The sequence below is a fragment of the Centruroides sculpturatus genome, unplaced genomic scaffold (assembly GCF_000671375.1).
Source record: "Centruroides sculpturatus isolate CEXI.00-Female unplaced genomic scaffold, Cexi_2.0 scaffold1794, whole genome shotgun sequence".
In the NCBI taxonomy this organism is placed as follows: Eukaryota; Metazoa; Arthropoda; class Arachnida; order Scorpiones; family Buthidae; genus Centruroides; species Centruroides sculpturatus.
Window position 1 is genome coordinate 30,341 of NW_019386035.1, and position 19,362 is coordinate 49,702.

At 32.9% G+C, this 19,362-nt stretch overlaps 1 protein-coding gene across 3 annotated transcripts; it reads right to left on the reverse strand.

Annotated features, from left to right (window-relative positions):
* Window positions 1-10,584: 10,584 nt before the first annotated feature.
* Window positions 10,585-18,134, reverse strand: LOC111613235 (normal mucosa of esophagus-specific gene 1 protein-like). Of its 3 annotated transcripts, none has more exons than XM_023354586.1 (4): window positions 17,989-18,134; window positions 17,401-17,489; window positions 11,062-11,119; window positions 10,585-10,682 (listed from the first exon to the last, which is right to left on the reverse strand). In XM_023354586.1, the coding sequence occupies exons 1-4, from the start codon at window positions 18,088-18,090 to the stop codon at window positions 10,599-10,601; spliced, it is 333 nt and encodes a 110-aa protein (XP_023210354.1). In that variant the 5' UTR covers window positions 18,091-18,134; the 3' UTR covers window positions 10,585-10,598. The 3 variants fall into 3 exon arrangements, with proteins under 3 accessions (XP_023210354.1, XP_023210352.1, XP_023210353.1); XM_023354584.1 differs by having other exon boundaries at window positions 17,401-17,504; XM_023354585.1 differs by lacking the exons at window positions 17,401-17,489; window positions 17,989-18,134 and adding exons at window positions 11,322-11,410; window positions 11,926-12,071.
* Between the last annotated feature and the right edge of the window lie 1,228 nt (window positions 18,135-19,362).

Genomic DNA, 19,362 nt, shown 5'->3' on the forward strand with positions numbered 1-19,362 from the left:
ATATTTCCTATAAAAATAAATATTTAAAACACAAAGATGTTACGATATTCTAATTTTACGTACCTTTTCCTTCGTACAATATGTTAAAATGTTTCGTAAAAATAAAATTTATGTATATGTTACATCATATATTTGACGTAGAATTCAATCGTGCAGAAAAATTGTACTGTATTACTATTATTAAGTGACTATTTTTGTTTTGTTACCAAATACAATTGATGTTATTTCGGAATAATTTAATTTTTACTATAAGAGGTTAAGAATAAAGCCCTTTTCTCTTTTATCCTTTTTCTTCCTTTTAATCGAAAATGAATACGTGGTAAATGTTTTTCCTTTGCTTGTGGAAATACATACGAATAGAAGGTAAAAGCAGAGAACACTAGCATTATAGCAGTTTAGTTATTGATCCATTTTAAATTAGTCTTAATTTGGGTTTTTTGAAAATATTATGAGTCATCATTATCACGTTGCAGGCCATTAAAATTTGCAGAATGCCAAGTTCGGTAACGAAGATTACACAATGTACTGTACCACTTAGAATATCAAAGAGATAGCCTTTGATATTCGTTGACCTACTAGCCTGTAACAAAAAAAGTTAGTTTTATATTGTTATTATGCGGTTATTAATTTGTTGCGACACACAACTTATACACATTCAACAGCAGACAACGAAGCGAAATGAGTTCATTTTTCTCCTTTAACATCGTCAATTTAATTTCATATAAAAAATATAATACTCGAATTTTGTAAACCTATTCCTTTATCATATAACACAACACAAGAACTTCATATTATTTTATTCACAAGATGAGTTGATATAAAACCACATAATAGCTGGTTTCGGGTTTTTGCCTGATCAACTGCAGGCACGTGAAGTTTTCCGAATTTACTGTCCGCGTCGAACACCTAAACACAAGAGTCACCTTCCTATAAAAAATCTCTTCCTGCAGATACACTCCTTGGCAAATTGCTCTCGTGTTACGTTGCGTTACCTCACACAATATAATCTTAAATAAGCAAAAACCACCTGAAAGATCGGACAGCATTAAATCTATTTTCTAAATATAAAATTACAGTAGAGCATCGATTATCCGACCCCTGATTAACCGTCACTTCGGTTAACCGACCACGTTCTAGTCGGCAAATTCAAATGTCCGCTAGTGATGTTGCGCTACAATATTTGGCTATGTCTTGGCTACTTTAATATTATTTTTACGTGTTTTAGCTGGCAACACTGGATCCACCATGAAAGGGAGCCAGTATTTAAACGAGGCTTAATTTTCTAATTTTTAACGATACAATAGCGACGATTATTATTTTTTTAAAAAATTTGATAGGCTTATCATGGAAGAAAATTCAACGCGAAGTAGGTTAATAGCGATATACTAATATACTAATTACATGGGATATAATAATATACTAGACTAATAATGGATTTTTTCATACTTTTTGGTTATTCGACTTTTCAATTATCCGACCAACCTCAGTCCCCAATTGAGTCGGATAATCGATGCTCTACTGTACTTTAAAATTTTCACGAAAATTTTGAACAAGTGAGAGAAGTCCCTTAGTGCAATTAGAATTCAATTAAACTCAAAATTAAAAATTTATTGTCGTAATGAATTTTCCATCATTAATTAAAAATGAAACGTTTAGTTTTGATAAATATTAAATAAATTGATCCAAACTAGCGTATTGTACCTATAGATTACAGAACTTACATTCATTTTTCCACAAAAAGAAACTTTTGTGCTTAATTAACATCTCAATGGAAGATATAAAATCAATAGAAGAAATACAGTTAATTAACTAAAAACTTATAAGAAACATTTATAATAATATACAAGGTATCCCTCGGTTTACGCCGCAGTTCCGTTCCTACAAAAGCCGGCGCAAATCGAATCGGCGTAAAACGAACCCATATTTACACTGAGGTATAGGGTTAGGTTCCACATAAGTGAAAAATACGCAAATAATTTTGTTTATTAATACAATATAATACAAAGTACAAATAAATTTAATTTTTAAAATGTATTTTATCATAAAATAAAGTTAAATGTTTTTATTAAAAATTTTAGTTTCGGATCTCTTACATTTTTCGGAAAAAGTATCCATCTTTAATTGTTTACATTTTTGTTTTCTTTCATTGAGAATTTCGGAATATGGTCGAATGGATGCGACGATGTTCCTTTTTACATTCGCACTTCGCTTCCAATCATTGTTTAACTCACAAAGTTCAACCGTCAAACTTTCCATAGTTGAAAGGATACGTTAACTCGATGTAGAGCTACGGACGAGCGGAGACCACCAGTCGCCGTAGCAAATATGTAAGGTCAGTTTGAGCGGGAAAATTAAGGAAAGATAGATATCGTCTGGCCAACGAGAAGTAGATTTGTCTCACTAACGATAGTTTGTGATCGCCGGAAGTGCTACTGCGTCGTAAGGTGTTTTCCCCAACGAACTGATACTGGATAAATTCAATGGCGCTATGGATTCGGACGGCATTTATTGGACTATTAAGTTTGATAACTTGACTCGTGGGTACCTAAACGTTTAGTATTTTAATATTAATTTAATGAAAATGTATACATACCCAATAATATTAAACAGAAAAAATAAATATATTCAATAAAAATCTTTGTTTTAACGAATGTACAACGTCGCGGCACGGTAAATACGTCAACACTGAAACGAAAATCAGTCTAGCATAGGGAAAATCGGGGAATTACACAGCAAAATTGCAAATTGTGCAGCGGCGTTATTGTGAATCGGCGTAAATTGAACCGGCGTAAACCGAGGGCTACCTGTACTTAAATTTTTTATTATAGCACTTAAGCTAAGTACGAGTATGTTTACTATATGACACACGAGTTCAAAAAAATTCGCCATCCCTCCAATAGAGTGTTTACTTAGAATGTGGTGTATAAAAAAATTTTACTTTAATATAAAGGACATCATCTGTTTATGTGTATGCAACTGAAATCTCAAAAACTTCTACTACTTTTATTCACTCCAAGTGAAATTCTCTTTTGTTGAACTTTATGTTACAACATACAGTAGACTACTTTATTTGAAAAAATAAATATTAGCAACTAGTTAGTTTCCGATGCAGATTTGCCTAGTTGGATAAACGAATTTGAATACAGATTAAGCAATGAGCTCGAACAACAGTGCCTAAGATTCGGTTATCAGTTACACTCATAACTGAACAATGGAGTCATTAGATATTCTTCGCGTTACGATTCTAACTGTCAGAAGCCCCGGATCTACTTGCATTACAAATTGAATTTGTATTGTAAGTTACTTCCTCTTCTATTTTGTCTAACAAATGGCTTTATACATCTAAAATGTGATTTATAATTCTCTCTTAATGTAAAAATATATGAATCACACAATAGATTTTATTATCTTTGTTATAGTTCAGAGCGTAACTGTACCTACGATCTATAAACTTCGGACACTTAATTTAAGAGTAATTCAATTTTACTAATAGATTATAGCTTGTCGGTCACGTAAATTACAAAGAGCTATAAAATTTGAGTTTATGTTTTATCGAGTGGTGATAAAATCGAATTTTTTTTTCATCTTTAATTAAACGAGATGATCATCTCAAGACACGAGAATATTAGGGTTTTGTCCACATTAACGTGGCAACGCAACAATTAAAACTCTGTGTACTAACAAATTGTCAGAGTTTTATTGTTGCGAGCGGTCGTTGATTGTTATTGCGAACGGTTGGATTTTTAGTTCGTGCTGTCAAAATTTTCTCGTTTCGAGTGTTTTTCTCATTTTCGTTTTGTTTGCGTCGATTTTATCTGTAAGTAAAGACTACGATGTTTCTAATTTTACGTATTTTTGAACATTGTTAAGCCGAATATCACAATTAGTGCCAATGATTTTCCGACCAATCTCTATTTCCATAACAATTGATCGGTCTCGAAACGAATTATATATCGAACATTAAAATTACTATATTTAACAGAGATTTTATTATAATGTTCATTTGTGACTTTTTGTTTATATGTTTAAAATGATTTTTTTCATTAGAAATCTTACAATTTACATAAAATGAAATTAACAAAACCAATGATTTTCATAATAGTCGTTTGTTTCTTTTGCAGAATGGATAATTTCAAGGAATTAAAGAAGTGGCGCACTTCGGCAGATGGTGAGAAGGAAGAAGGCTCGTCGTCGTCTTCCGCTTCGTTTCCAGTGATTCGGGTGCTCCCGAAAGATGTCGAGGAGAGCGGAGAGTGCACCAAACGGGTGGTTGTCATTACTCCCGACGATAGCGCCTCGACTGTGGTCGACTACCTGGGACTGCGGTACCCGGAAGTTGCAGAATGGACGGTGGAGTGTCGAGGGGAGTCCAAAGTGATGGTCGAAACATCCGTCAAGCAGAAGAAACCTTGGTGGAAAAGGCTCTTCTTCTGCTGCGTAAAATGAAAATTTTATCTTCCGAGGTCACTTTGCCCACGTCCACTTTTCACCGGATATGACTCTGCCACCCGAATACGACTTTGTCACCCGGAAATGACGTTTCACCCGTCTACGACTTAATTTACTGGACTTGACATTTCATCCCGAATTGGGGTTTTTCGCTTTGAATTGACGGACAGACATTTCTGCACTGGCTGTTCAACATCGATTAGATTAAAGTCCATAGAACAACGACAGTCTGATGATCTGCAAAGTGACAACCGAAACATAAAGCAGTGCTTATGTTACCAGTTTAAAGACTCTGTTAATCGTCTATAAATGGACAAGACAACTTATATTGTACGGACATTCAAACTATATTTAAACCGGTGTTCGAGTGTCATCGTCCGAACTAGAATTAAAATTACTTCAACAATTAAATTTGTACATCGAATTGTCTGAAGTGTATATAAACTTTCGTATTTAATAAATTTTAATGTGAAATTTAATTTTTATGATTGCATATTTATCAAAATAAATATTAAAGTTGCAACTTTTAGATTTATTAAAACGTTTCTACTTATATCAATATTTATTTCCATCCCTGTCATCGTTTAGGCTTACAATAACGTGAATATTTTAATATAGAAACGGACGATAAAATAATTAAATAGAGTACGATGAATTGGAGAATATGATAGGTGTTCGTTCGGAGATTCACAGACAAAACTGCTGTCGCACATTTACAGCGCCGAATTAGTCAATTCCGTAGCAAAAGGACCGTTCTGCAGTAACGCAGTCACAGCGCCAAGTAGAAAATTCACTAATACAGAACTCAAAATAGCCGATTTCTCTGTCTTTTAAACGTCTGTAGTAAATGTGAATTTCTCGTTCGAAAGATACTTGTTTTCTTAGATAACGTGCAAAATTTCAGGCTCTTCTATAGAGGAGTTGCTGAAATATAAGCAGCTGAAAAGTCCAAAGATCTGCATAAAAGCCGTAACTTTTCTCTTTTTCATTCATTTGGCGGTGCAGATGGTACTAGAGAAAGAAGACCATTGGGTCTAGAGAGCTCAAATTTTAAACTTAAGCCTTTCTCGTCATTACTTGGGTGATGGCGAAACTTGTGAGTGGATAGGTCAAGCTTGGCGGGGTCCTATCTCTCGCTTTTATCGCTTCTTAGGATAAAATTGCATCCGGACAAATGTTGTTGTTCAGAATAACAAAAGCTGAAATTTATGCAAATTCAACTTTTTTTGTAACGATTACACTAACACCATATTGAAAGCATTTAGATTAGTACAGAAGACTACATATTAATTTACATTATAAAATCTGCAAATAAAACATATTGAAATATCTTGGCGTCACTTTGGATAGAACTTTATCTTTTAAAACACATCTGATGAATTTAGCTGCCAAGGTTAATACCAGAAACAACATCCTCCAAAGACTATGTGGAACTACATGGGGTTCTTTGCCGTCCACCTTACGGATCTCTGCTCTTGGCTTGGTTTTCTCTGCAGCAGAATACTGTGCACCGGTATGGATGAACAGTTCTCACATTAAAAAACTGGATGCCCAACTAAATGCTACTCTACGTATCATAACAGGTACTCTTAAATCAACTCCTATTCACTGGTTACCTATTTTGAGCCATATCCCTCCATCTGCACTCCGATGGGACAGCACTTTGCTCAGGGAATATAGGAAAATATTGTCTAATCCACTATGTCCGATCCATCAGGATATTGATGACCTCAACATAAATCGACTTAAATCAAGACACCCTCCTCTTATAAGAGCTAAATCCCTGCATTCCAATAATTTCAACCTCACTGAATCTTGGAAAAGGCTCTGGGCTGATGTCTCTCCGGTGGACAGTCGACAACTTCCTTGTATCACAAAGCGACCACCTGGATTTGAGTTATCCAGAANGAGGAACGCCCTTGTTTGGCCTGAAAGAGCTAGAGATAATCTGTCCAATTTTTACAAAGTAAATTCTATTTGACAAGTATGATTTTAACCAGCTTAGAGGAGTCCCTCTTAGACCAACAGTCTGCAATTTTTGATACAAGAGTTCGTGATTTAAGCTATCAAATGCTTTTGAAAGGTCCACAAAAACAGAAATTGCTATTTTAGATTTGTCGAGTTGTGACGTTATGGATTGTTTCAAATGCAACAAAGCATCTACCGTCGAAAATCCTCGTTTATATGCGTATTGGTTTCTGTGAATAACTTGGAATCTGTCTATAAAAGTTGAAAATCTCTTGTAAAAAATCTTCTCGAAAATTTTAGCCAACACTGACACTATTATTATGGGACGATAATTTTCAATTTCACTTTTTGATCCTTTATTTTTATATAATGGCAAAACTAAGTTTTGATTTAGTTTTTCTGGAAAGTAACCGTTTTCAAAAGATTTATTTATCAGATACGATAAAGGTTGAGCTAAAATATCGGATATGTGTTTTAAGATTTTAATATTTAAGAAACTGATGTCTGGAGTGCTGTTTTTCAAATTTTCTATAGTATTATAGACTTCTAAGGCCGTGGTATTTTCCAAAAAGAAAGTATTAGAAATACTAACATTTGTTATATGTTGCTTCGAGTTAATATTGCCGAGGACGTCCGGAGCAAAGCCTTCCAACGACCTGTAGTGCTCGGCAAAAATATCACTAAAAGTGGACTCATCATTTATCATTTTCCCTTTGTAATTCAAATGATCTATTTTAGCCTTATTCTTTGTCCTGGTTACCTGAAAGGGTAACGTCTTATAAAATCTGCAAATAAAACATATTGATTTATTTAAGATTTTTTCAAAAATGAAACATGTAAATATTATTGTAAATTTGTGTTTTATAAATATAATTAGATCAAATGTGTTTACAAGAAAATAAAATGAAAAAAATACTAACTGCAAGAAAATATTCAATAATCTGTACAGAACAATCGATATAGAAAGAGAAGAAAAAATTAGGCTACACAATCGTCTTATTTTTCCTCTAAGACTTGATAATTGCAAGCAGGTGTTGGAAAGAAGTTTTATTATAAAAGCTTTTATATGTGTATTTTTACACAAATACAAAAAATGTTTTATATCACAATAATACTTATATTATATGACTAGCAGACCCAGCCACGCGTTGTTGTGGCTCAAAATGTATCTATTATAAATGTATAATACTTTCCCCATGGGAAAAATATCGAAAAATCCCTTTTTAGTGTATATTCTGTTGACGTACCCTATTAAAACGTAATCAAAAATGCAAAAAACCGCATGTAAAATAGTAAAAATAGAAGCAGAGTTCATTATGGTAAGCCTTAATCCTGTCCATCTCCCCTCAGTGGGGGGAATTTCGACACGTAGGCCTATATTATATAAAAACACGTGCGTATTGGAATTCAGCGTTGTGTCAAAATTTCAAAGGAATCGGTAGGAACAAACGAACATTACATTTTTATTTATATAGATATGTGACCGCAGGGTCGGCACCTCTTTGGCGCCCTGTCAGGATGACACCACTGTGTCTTCTATCAGACACAGAAAAAAATTTATTGGCCGTTTATTTTGTTCGTTACGCGAACGGTCGCGTTGTGGACTTCTATTTCCGGGATGGAGGCGTACCGAGAGAACCAGAGGAATTACACTCTAACTCATCTAGACATAATACCCGTTTATTGTTCATACTATATACAATCGCAATAGCTATATATAATCGGTTTAATTAACATATCTAAGTTTTCTCGGTTACCCGTATTCCTGAGAGAGAGAGCTCACATAAAATTCGCGCGAGGATAAATACCTTGGTTTGAATCTCTATATAATCTTCGAGTCTCTATATGGCACAAAGTTTCGTCGAACGTTGATAGGTTGGTTCTATGTGGCACAAAGTTCTTTCGAACGTTGATAGTGTAGCACAAAGTTCTTTCGAACGTTGATAGTGTGTCACAAAGTTCTTTCGAACGGCGGCGATTCGAATAGTAGCGGCTTATCCGTATACGTAATCCACAGTTCACACCAAACTCTAGAGACTGACTCTTACGTATCGACCCCTCCTTTTTATAAAAGGGGTCTCGTTGGGGTTTTTCCACTGCCTTATTAGGACTGTGTTTTTTTTTCTTTGCCCAATAGTCTTTTTCGAGATTTCGGATGACACATTCGATGTATCATACTTGACAAGGAACTAAGTTCATGGGAAAAGATTTTTATGCTCGTTTTTTATATCGCAGTTTGAAGTTAAATTTTTTTCCATTTCCTCCCTTAACAAAAATTTTATTTAACGAATTTATTCCCTACATTCGACTCTCACAGATAGATAAAAGATGATCTGCTTTAGTTCATCCTCACAGAAACGCAAACTTAGATCGTCGTACTCGTAGCGCCATCTGTTGGACATAAAAGCCTTAACCTAGATGATATCTTTTAATTTATATGAATGTTTAACAGAATAATATACAATCTGTACCAATACCATCTGTTGGACATAAAAGCCTTAACCTAGATGATATCTTTTAATTTATATGAATGCTTATCGGAATAACATACAGCCTATGTCCACCCTGAACTTCCACTCTAAATGTTGGTGAAAGAATTTTCGAAATCGGATGAGTAGTTTCGGAAATTACCCGCTACATCCAAACTTACAAACATTACCTCTTTATAATATTAGTATAGATAAGATTAACCTCATTAACCTAACATTTTGTTTTTTGTTCTTTGCAGAAAAAACAACCACAAAACATTTTTAAAAATTTAAATATACCAGTTTATGAAATGCATTTCTAAAAAATTTTAGAATAAACCTTTATTTACTTTATTACGTATTATTTAGAAACGAATTATCGTTCACATAACAAAAATTGCAATGGATCACGTCACACGAGCCGCATTTCGGTGTACAGAGCTAAATGTCTTTCAGAACAGCTGTTGGTAGTTGTTCGCGGGACATTCTCATACAAATCTCAGGGGAAGACGTATTTCTAGATAGATATTCATCAGTTACCTTAAATACTAAAATACATCACGATTTTTTCGATTCGATATACTATCTATATAGATGGGGATCAACAAAATGGTCCAAAAAGAAATTTGTATCGGGTGTAAATTTACGAAACTTTCTGAGGTCATAAACAACATCTAATAGAATGCAAATAAGCTTTATTTAAATTATTTCCAGTAACGAATAGTTACGTACGATTATTTAAATTTGTACGAGTTATCTCGGGTCCGGACGGCTTAAAAATGAAACATTTAGTTCTGATAATTATTAAATAAATTGATTCAAACTAGCGTATTTTACCTATAGATTACAGAACTTACATTAAATTTTCCACAGAACGAAACTTTTGTTCTTATTTAAAATCTCAACGGAACTTATGAAATCAACAGGAAAAAAACAGTCAATTAAGTAACACTTCATAAGAAACATTTATTATAATATAATTAATTTTTTATCACGGCACTTAAGCTAAGTACGAATATGTTTACTATATGACACACGAGTTGAAAAAAATTGGCCATCCCTCCAATGGAGTGTTTACTTAGAATGTAGTGGATAAAGAAATTTTATTTTAAAAAATTTTAATATTATTTTAATATAAAGGACATCATCTGTTTATGTGTATGCAAGTGAAATGTCTAAAACTCTTACTATTTTTATCCACTCCAGGTGAAATTCTGTTTCGTTGCTCTTTATGTTACAACAAACAGTAGAGACTGCTTTATTTGAAAAATAAAATATTAGCAACTAGTTTTAAATTTCTTTAAATCTCTACTCTTCCTATTTTTTAATATCTAGTTTCTCATAAAAAGTATTTCGTGATGATTAACAAGGGAATTTCAATTAGGCCTATATTGCACTACAGTAAATAAGGAAGTACATTTTAAATACAATTTATATGTGTTTAAATTCTATTTTATGATAAACTAGAAATGAATTATAATTTATTATTTTTATAGTAATTTTTATTTACCATTAAAACTATAAGAGACTCATTTTAAATGATTCTTGAAAAAGTCGATTTAATAATTCATTCAGAAACTCACATTCAAAACATTTAATTTATTACATACATTTTTTAAACATTAAAATATTACATCTTTATTATTCGGTTGAAAATTCAGAGAAAATCTGTACAAAATAAGTCGAACAAATTTCTAATTTGTTTCAATGTAATTATTTTGATTTGTAAGGCCCAATAATCTTGTGAAGTTCATCCAATTGGGGATTTCGTTCCCATTTTTGCTTGATCGTAATCAGCTGCAAAATATATGTTTAATTAAAATTTATTTTTCGATAGTTTTAAAAAGTCATTTTGTTCATAATATCCGTTGAATAATAATACAATTTCCAGATTTTTAATTCATTTTTTTCATTCGTATTATTTGTTCAACAGGAAAATTGTAGGTCTTACAAACTTCTAATTATCGTGTTAATCTAATTTATACTTTAAAAGTGGTATTTAAAACTATGACTTTTTTAGTAGAGAATTGATATTAAATAGCCTATATATAAAGTAGGTACTATACAGGAAAAGTCCTGTTATTTCTATAACAGGACTTTTCTAAATAAACTGCTTTTGATACAGTTAATAAATAAAACTTATTAATACAAATAAAAATCCATATTAAAATCCTACCTTCTGTGGTTTCTCGGGATCCACCAATTCCCATCTCGGATAGCCTCCTTTTACAAATCTGTAATTTTATATTACAATAAATACGTTATTTAATTTATAATTCTACACATTTCTAATTATCAATGCCAAAAGTAAATATAAATTAAGACATAAGAATAAAAAATATATATATTTAACCTAATAAACATTTCGTATATTTAAAAGACAAACGTTCAATTCATTTAATGTAAAAATTTGACATTTTATGAAACGTCACATACCTTGCATCTAAGTTGTAAAATAAATGATATAAAACCGAAGAGACCATTCCAGTCGTAGCGGCTGCTGTAATAAAAACCAATGGAACAAGCTGTAAAAAATCAAACAAGTCATTTACTTTTTATTCAAGCAATTTGTCATAAATATTTCTCTAATTAATCATATAGGAAATACAGCATTAACGAGTTACTACGATACGAATTAAAATTTAATTGTTTATTACCAGTTTGTGTTAGAAAAATAAAAAGTATTAACGTCGGTTACTAATATTAAAAAGTCCCAAATACTATTAATTGATAAGAGAAAAGAGCATCGATTGCCCATCACTTGCACAATGTGATTATTTACAATTACTTTTATGACTGCATTGTGAAAAGCATGGTTTAATATAGTTATTAAATACATATTTATATGTTTATCATAATTTAACGATTTTCTGCAAATAACTTTAATACATTCTAACGACAAGTAAAAAAAGTATTCTCGTTTTCTTTTTACTTGGATCATTTAAAAATGTTTAGGAATAAATATCGAGTTTAATAAATATTTTAAAATGTAGCAAGTTACTTTTCAATTATTATCTTATAAATAAACTAAAATACATACCTCTGGATGTGTTCTCATTGTGCGCAAAGAAAATAACTTTCTCAAACTGTCCATTAAGGGATCCCGTCCGGGGTAAGTACCACGAAACTTTTCAAAACCCATTTCTACTTTATTCTATAATTAAAAAGTGTATTGAAAATTAACTTATTGTCAACAAAACAATTCTTATGTCTAATATACAGTACTTCAATTACCCACGTAAATTTTAAAATTAAACTTTTTCTAATGTATAAAGCCTAAATTCAACGTTTATTTACGAATGTGAACTATGTAAACTGTCCCTATTCAAGGAAAAACTAGAGGAAAGTCTGTTGTCAAAAACACTTTAATTTCGAGTTGGCTAGGTTCTAGTTATAAATCGCCATCCTCGTTACAAATCGTACTGCCAGCGAAAAACATAATTCAGAAAGTCGCGATGCCTTAGCCTATCTTAAAACCAAAAAAACAGATAGCCTATAAGAGATATATAGAAGAAACGAAGTGAATTGATACCTGTTGTGTGGAAATGGTGGATGGTGGCGACGATGCAGTCAGCCTTCGTTGACGATCTTTTCGTTGAAATCTATATGCGTAGTCCTGCACAGGAAGAAGATCTTTCACAAGTGACTCGTATTCACGGTTCCACCGGTATATACAGTATCTTTTCGTTTCTTTATGCAGCGAGAGTGTAGCAAATGACGTCACGAGAAGAGTTGGCCAATTACAAACCAGTTTGAGTGTGTCGCTGTAAGGCGCATGTCGAGCGCTGCATAAAGAAACGCGGGGTAAGTGCTTTTGTCCGTCCTTCCCCGATGGGTTTAACACCACTCTAAGCAACATTTCGTCACTACATAAGCCATTAGGGAAAACACAAAAGAGAACATTCTAGAAACGCATGTGAACAATGAACAATGGTCGCGTTAACTAGAAAAGCCTTTTTGTTAAAAGACAGTTAATCTATTTCGCTTTAAGTTAACTTAGCAGCTGCAGCTGTAAACCTGTCTAAGCAGCGAGGTTTACAATGCCAAAGACAAGTTAAGATGGCTACTACCACCATAAATTATACGTATAATATGTACAGTACTATGTGTCAAATGGAGTTTGTCATATACGAAATTCTGTTAAACTGGTTATCGAAGAAATTAGAAACGTAGTTGTCCACATAATCTTCTGTTCGGACATAAATATTTTCCGATTTATTACTAACGGCTGGCGTTCTGTTGTTGCTGTTTACAGTTTTACGCAATGTGGTATTTTCTTGAGCGACTGCCTCCGTTATTTTACAGTTTCGTCGACAATTACGCGTCGTGTTTAATTAAATAATTTTATTCGTTTAAAACAACGTATACAAAGAGCCCAACAACAATAACGAGTAGCCGAGGCATACAAGTGTTTTTCACCAAAGCGGAAATTGCTTGAAGCGACCTCCTGCAGCTTAAGTAAAGTAGCTTTAGGCTCCATTAATTTTAAATCGAAAATAAAAGATTTCATTAACGAAGACTGAAATGTCGTTGTTATAATTTTTTAAACAAATAAATATTTATAAAAACATTATAAACTAGTTTTGAATCATTTTAAATTATAATTAAAAATATTTTTAAACTATTATTATTATTATTATTATTAATGCTAAAATTTTCGAAAATATATGCCAAGAATAGAACATCGCTTTCGCTAATCGCTCTTAACATATAAAACAGAATATTCGTCGTGTTTCTAAATTTATTCCATTTCAACATTCCTGGTTGTAATTCTTATCTCTGGGGCAGCCGAATTGACCGGATAAAACATGTTTTTATGAGAATTCAGTAAAAGTTCCACCTTATTTGACGGATAATTGATAACTAATATAAAAACTGAACACACGACACGATATAAATAAAAATAAATGCATTTTGATAAGAAAATACTTCTGGAAAATTCACTAGCGTTCCTTTTTCTGTTACTTTGTAAGGTGCCTGAGCCCCTACGCCCACCCTTCTTTGGTGGGGGGATTACTCGTGCTCAAGTTATTTCTACGAATCAGTTCGTCTTATCGATTCCAATTCTTTTCGAATCTTTTTTCAGCTTAAGTACTGTAATTGTTGTCATCCTGACTTAAACTTATCGTCAGCTGTACTTAATTAAACCGACACTAAATGTGGCTTTAAGACGCTTGGAAAAGAAACGTGGCGGAAGTTGCAAAGATATCACAATACAGATTTTATATGAGAAAATAATCAGATACAGTACACTAATATGCTCTTATGTGTAAGTCAAGCATCTACATACAATTACGAGTAAAACTAATTACTGTATTTACTTTCTATCAATGTCTACACCATACTCAAACGTCACTTTACAAGACCGCCGAGATTCCTGCCTCGTGTTGAAAGTTAGTTTTCGATGGAAATTTGCCTAGTTGGACAGGCCAATTTGAATACAGAGTAAGCAATGGGCGCGGGCAACAGTGCCTAAGTTTCGGTTATCAGTTACACTCATAACTGAATAATGGAGTCATCAGCTATTCTTCACGTTACGATTCTGACTGTCAGAAGCCCGGGAGCAACTTGCATTACAAATCGAATTTCTAGTGTAAGTTATTTCCTCTTCTATTTTGTCTAACAAATGGCTTTACACATCTAGAATGAAATTTATAATTCTCTCTTAATGTAAAAAAAATATATCAATCACTCAATAGATCTCATTATCTTTGTTATAGTTCAGAGCGTAATTGTCCCTACGATGTATAAGCTTTTATCTATAAACTTAGTTTAATTTTATTAATAGATTATAGCTTGTCGCTCACGTAAATTACAAAGGGATATAAAATTTGGGTTTATTCTTTTCCGGCTGGTGATAAAATCGAAATTTTTATTCATCTTTAAACGAGATGATCATCTCAAAACACGAGAATATTAGGTTTTTACCCACATTAACGTGGCAACGCAACAATAAAACTCTGTGTAGTAACAAATTGTCGGAGTTTTATTGTTGCCAGCGGTCGTTGATTGTTATTGCGAACGGTTGGATTTTTAGTTCGTGCTGTCAGAATTTTCTCGTTTCGAGTGTTTTTCTCAGTTTCGTTTCGTTTACGTCGATTTTATCGGTAAGTATAGACTACGATGTTTCTAATTTTACGTATTTTTGAACATTCTTAAGCCGAATATCACAATTAGTGGCAATGATTTTCCGACCAATCTCTATTTCCATAACAATTGATCGGTCTCGAAACGAATTATATATCGAACATTAAAATTACTATATTTAACAGAGATTTTATTATAATGTTCATTTGTGACTTTTTGTTTATATGTTTAAAATGATTTTTTTCATTAGAAATCTTACAATTTACATAAAATGAAATTAACAAAACCAATGATTTTCATAATAGTCGTTTGTTTCTTTTGCAGAATGGATAATTTCAAGGAATTAAAGAAGTGGCGCACTTCGGCAGATGGTGAGAAGGAAGAAGGCTCGTCGTCGTCTTCCGCTTCGTTTCCAGTGATTCGGGTGCTCCCGAAAGATGTCGAGGAGAGCGGAGAGTGCACCAAACGGGTGGTTGTCATTACTCCCGACGATAGCGCCTCGACTGTGGTCGACTACCTGGGACTGCGGTACCCGGAAGTTGCAGAATGGACGGTGGAGTGTCGAGGGGAGTCCAAAGTGATGGTCGAAACATCCGTCAAGCAGAAGAAACCTTGGTGGAAAAGGCTCTTCTTCTGCTGCGTAAAATGAAAATTTTCTCTTCCGAGGTCACTTTTCACCGGATATGACTCTGCTACCCGAATACGACTTTGTCACCCGGAAATGACGTTTCACCCGGCTACGACTTAATTTACTGGACTTGACATTTCATCCCGGATTGGTTTTTTTTCGCTTTGAATTGACGGACAGACATTTCTGCACTGGTTTTGTTCAACTTCGATTAGATTAAAGTCCATAGAACAACGACAGTCTGATTATCTGCAATGTGACAAGCAAAACATAAAACAAAACATTATGTTACCAGTTTAAAGACTCTGTTAATCGTCTATAAACGGACAAGGCAACTTATACTGTACGGACATTCAAACTGTATTTAAACCGGTGTTCGACTGTCATTGTGGTCAGTATACGTCCGAACCAGAATTAAAATTACTTCAACAATTAAATTTGTACATCGAATTGTCTGAAGTGTATTTAAACTTTCATATTTAATAAACTTTAATGTGAAATTTAATTTTTAAGATTGCATATTTATCAAAATAAATATTAAAGTTGCACAATTTTAGATTTATTGAAACGTTTCTACTTTTATCAATATTTATTTCCGACCCTGTCGTCGTTTAGGTTTACAATAACGTGAATATTTTTAATATAAAAACGGACGATAAAGTAATTAAATAGTATACGATGAATTTGACAATATAATAGGTGTTTGTTCGGGAATTCACAAACAAAACTGCTGTCGCGCATTTACGGCGCCGAATTAGTCAATTCTGTAGCAAAAAGGCCGTTTTGCAGTAACGCAGTCACAGCGCCAAGTGGAAAATTCACTGATACAGAAATCAAAATTGCCGATTTCTGTCTTTTAATCGTCTGTAGTAAATGTGAATTTCTCGTTCGAAAGATACTTCTTTTCTTAGGTAATGTGCAAAATTTCAGGCTTTTTAGGCTTGTTCATTGTCACGTAATATTTTATTGAAATAATGTAAGAATTTTTGATTACGTATTTAGGACAATATGTAGCGTACAGTACATAGCCAGAATGTTTAACATTATCATTTGTCACCTGAATTAAAGCTGCTTATCAGTGAACAGGCTCAATGTTTTAGATGCGCTCGATTGCCTTGATGACAATATGATACTCACGTTTGACTTATATTTCTTTTGGAGAAATTTTAGACCAACTCAACCTGTGGTAGAGGTCGATGTTGACGTTTAATTTTACGTCAAATTCTGAACCTAACTAGAGATGGTTGATCTTAGTAATTTTTTATAATGCAGTTTTAAATATATTAATTATTTTCGGTAAAGTTAGAAAAACTCTTATCACAATTCTTCGAACGAGACACTCCTTCCAATCTTAACATTCCAGAAAAAACATAATATAAAGTACTCGCCATCTGAAAAAAAACAAGTTCATCACTCGTTCCCATATACAGATTATTCTGTAAACATTTTTTCAACGTATACAAAAAATCAAATTTAACTATCTCAAAAGAACTTAAGTTTTACTCAACGTATAGGCTGTATACGATAGGCTGTATACAATAAATTCCTTCAAAACGAATTTCATAAATTCGATCTGAAGGAATTTTTTTTTGTCATTTATTTCAATTTTGCTGAAATCATGGAGTCAAGAAATTGAAGAAAAATTTATTCAGTTACCTTAAAAGGAATTCTTTTATCGATAATGTAGAAACCACCTATCGAAAGATGCAATGAAACTCTTCCAAATCTTTTCATAAAGTTCAAAATCTNCGTTCAATTCATTTAATGTAAAAATTTGACATTTTATGAAACGTCACATACCTTGCATCTAAGTTGTAAAATAAATGATATAAAACCGAAGAGACCATTCCAGTCGTAGCGGCTGCTGTAATAAAAACTAATGGAACAAGCTGTAAAAAATCAAACTTTTCCTTTTATTTAAGCAATTTGTCATAAATATTTCCCTAATTAAACATATAGGAAATATACAGCATTAATTAAGGATTTAAAATTTAATTGTTTATTACCAGTTTGTATTAGAAAAATAAAAAATATTAACGTCGGTTATTTATTTTAAAGAGTCCCAAATACTATTAATTGATAAAAGAAAAGAGCATCGATTGCCATCACTTTCACAATGCGATTATTTAAAATTACTTTTATGACTGCATTGTGAAAAGCACGGATTAATATACTTAATAAATACATATTTATATGTTTATCATAATTTAACGATTTTCTGCAAATAACTTTAATACATTCTAACGACAAGTAAAAAAAGTATTCTCGTTTTCTTTTTACTTGGATCATTTAAAAATGCTTAGGAATAAATATCGAGTTTAATAAATATTTTAAAATGTAGCAAGTTACTTTTCAATTATTATCTTATAAATAAACTAAAATACATACCTCTGGATGTGTTCTCATTGTGCGCAAAGAAAATAACTTTCTCAAACTGTCCATTAAGGGATCCCGTCCGGGGTAAGTACCACGAAACTTTTCAAAACCCATTTCTACTTTATTCTATAATTAAAAAGTGTATTGAAAATTAACTTATTGTCAACAAAACAATTCTTATGTCTAATATACAGTACTTCAATTACCCACGTAAATTTTAAAATTAAACTTTTTCTAATGTATAAAGCCTAAATTCAACGTTTATTTACGAATGTGAACTATGTAAACTGTCCCTATTCAAGGAAAAACTAGAGGAAAGTCTGTTGTCAAAAACACTTTAATTTCGAGTTGGCTAGGTTCTAGTTATAAATCGCCATCCTCGTTACAAATCGTACTGCCAGCGAAAAACATAATTCAGAAAGTCGCGATGCCTTAGCCTATCTTAAAACCAAAAAAACAGATAGCCTATAAGAGATATATAGAAGAAACGAAGTGAATTGATACCTGTTGTGTGGAAATGGTGGATGGTGGCGACGATGCAGTCAGCCTTCGTTGACGATCTTTTCGTTGAAATCTATATGCGTAGTCCTGCACAGGAAGAAGATCTTTCACAAGTGACTCGTATTCACGGTTCCACCGGTATATACAGTATCTTTTCGTTTCTTTATGCAGCGAGAGTGTAGCAAATGACGTCACGAGAAGAGTTGGCCAATTACAAACCAGTTTGAGTGTGTCGCTGTAAGGCGCATGTCGAGCGCTGCATAAAGAAACGCGGGGTAAGTGCTTTTGTCCGTCCTTCCCCGATGGGTTTAACACCACTCTAAGCAACATTTCGTCACTACATAAGCCATTAGGGAAAACACAAAAGAGAACATTCTAGAAACGCATGTGAACAATGAACAATGGTCGCGTTAACTAGAAAAGCCTTTTTGTTAAAAGACAGTTAATCTATTTCGCTTTAAGTTAACTTAGCAGCTGCAGCTGTAAACCTGTCTAAGCAGCGAGGTTTACAATGCCAAAGACAAGTTAAGATGGCTACTACCACCATAAATTATACGTATAATATGTACAGTACTATGTGTCAAATGGAGTTTGTCATATACGAAATTCTGTTAAACTGGTTATCGAAGAAATTAGAAACGTAGTTGTCCACATAATCTTCTGTTCGGACATAAATATTTTCCGATTTATTACTAACGGCTGGCGTTCTGTTGTTGCTGTTTACAGTTTTACGCAATGTGGTATTTTCTTGAGCGACTGCCTCCGTTATTTTACAGTTTCGTCGACAATTACGCGTCGTGTTTAATTAAATAATTTTATTCGTTTAAAACAACGTATACAAAGAGCCCAACAACAATAACGAGTAGCCGAGGCATACAAGTGTTT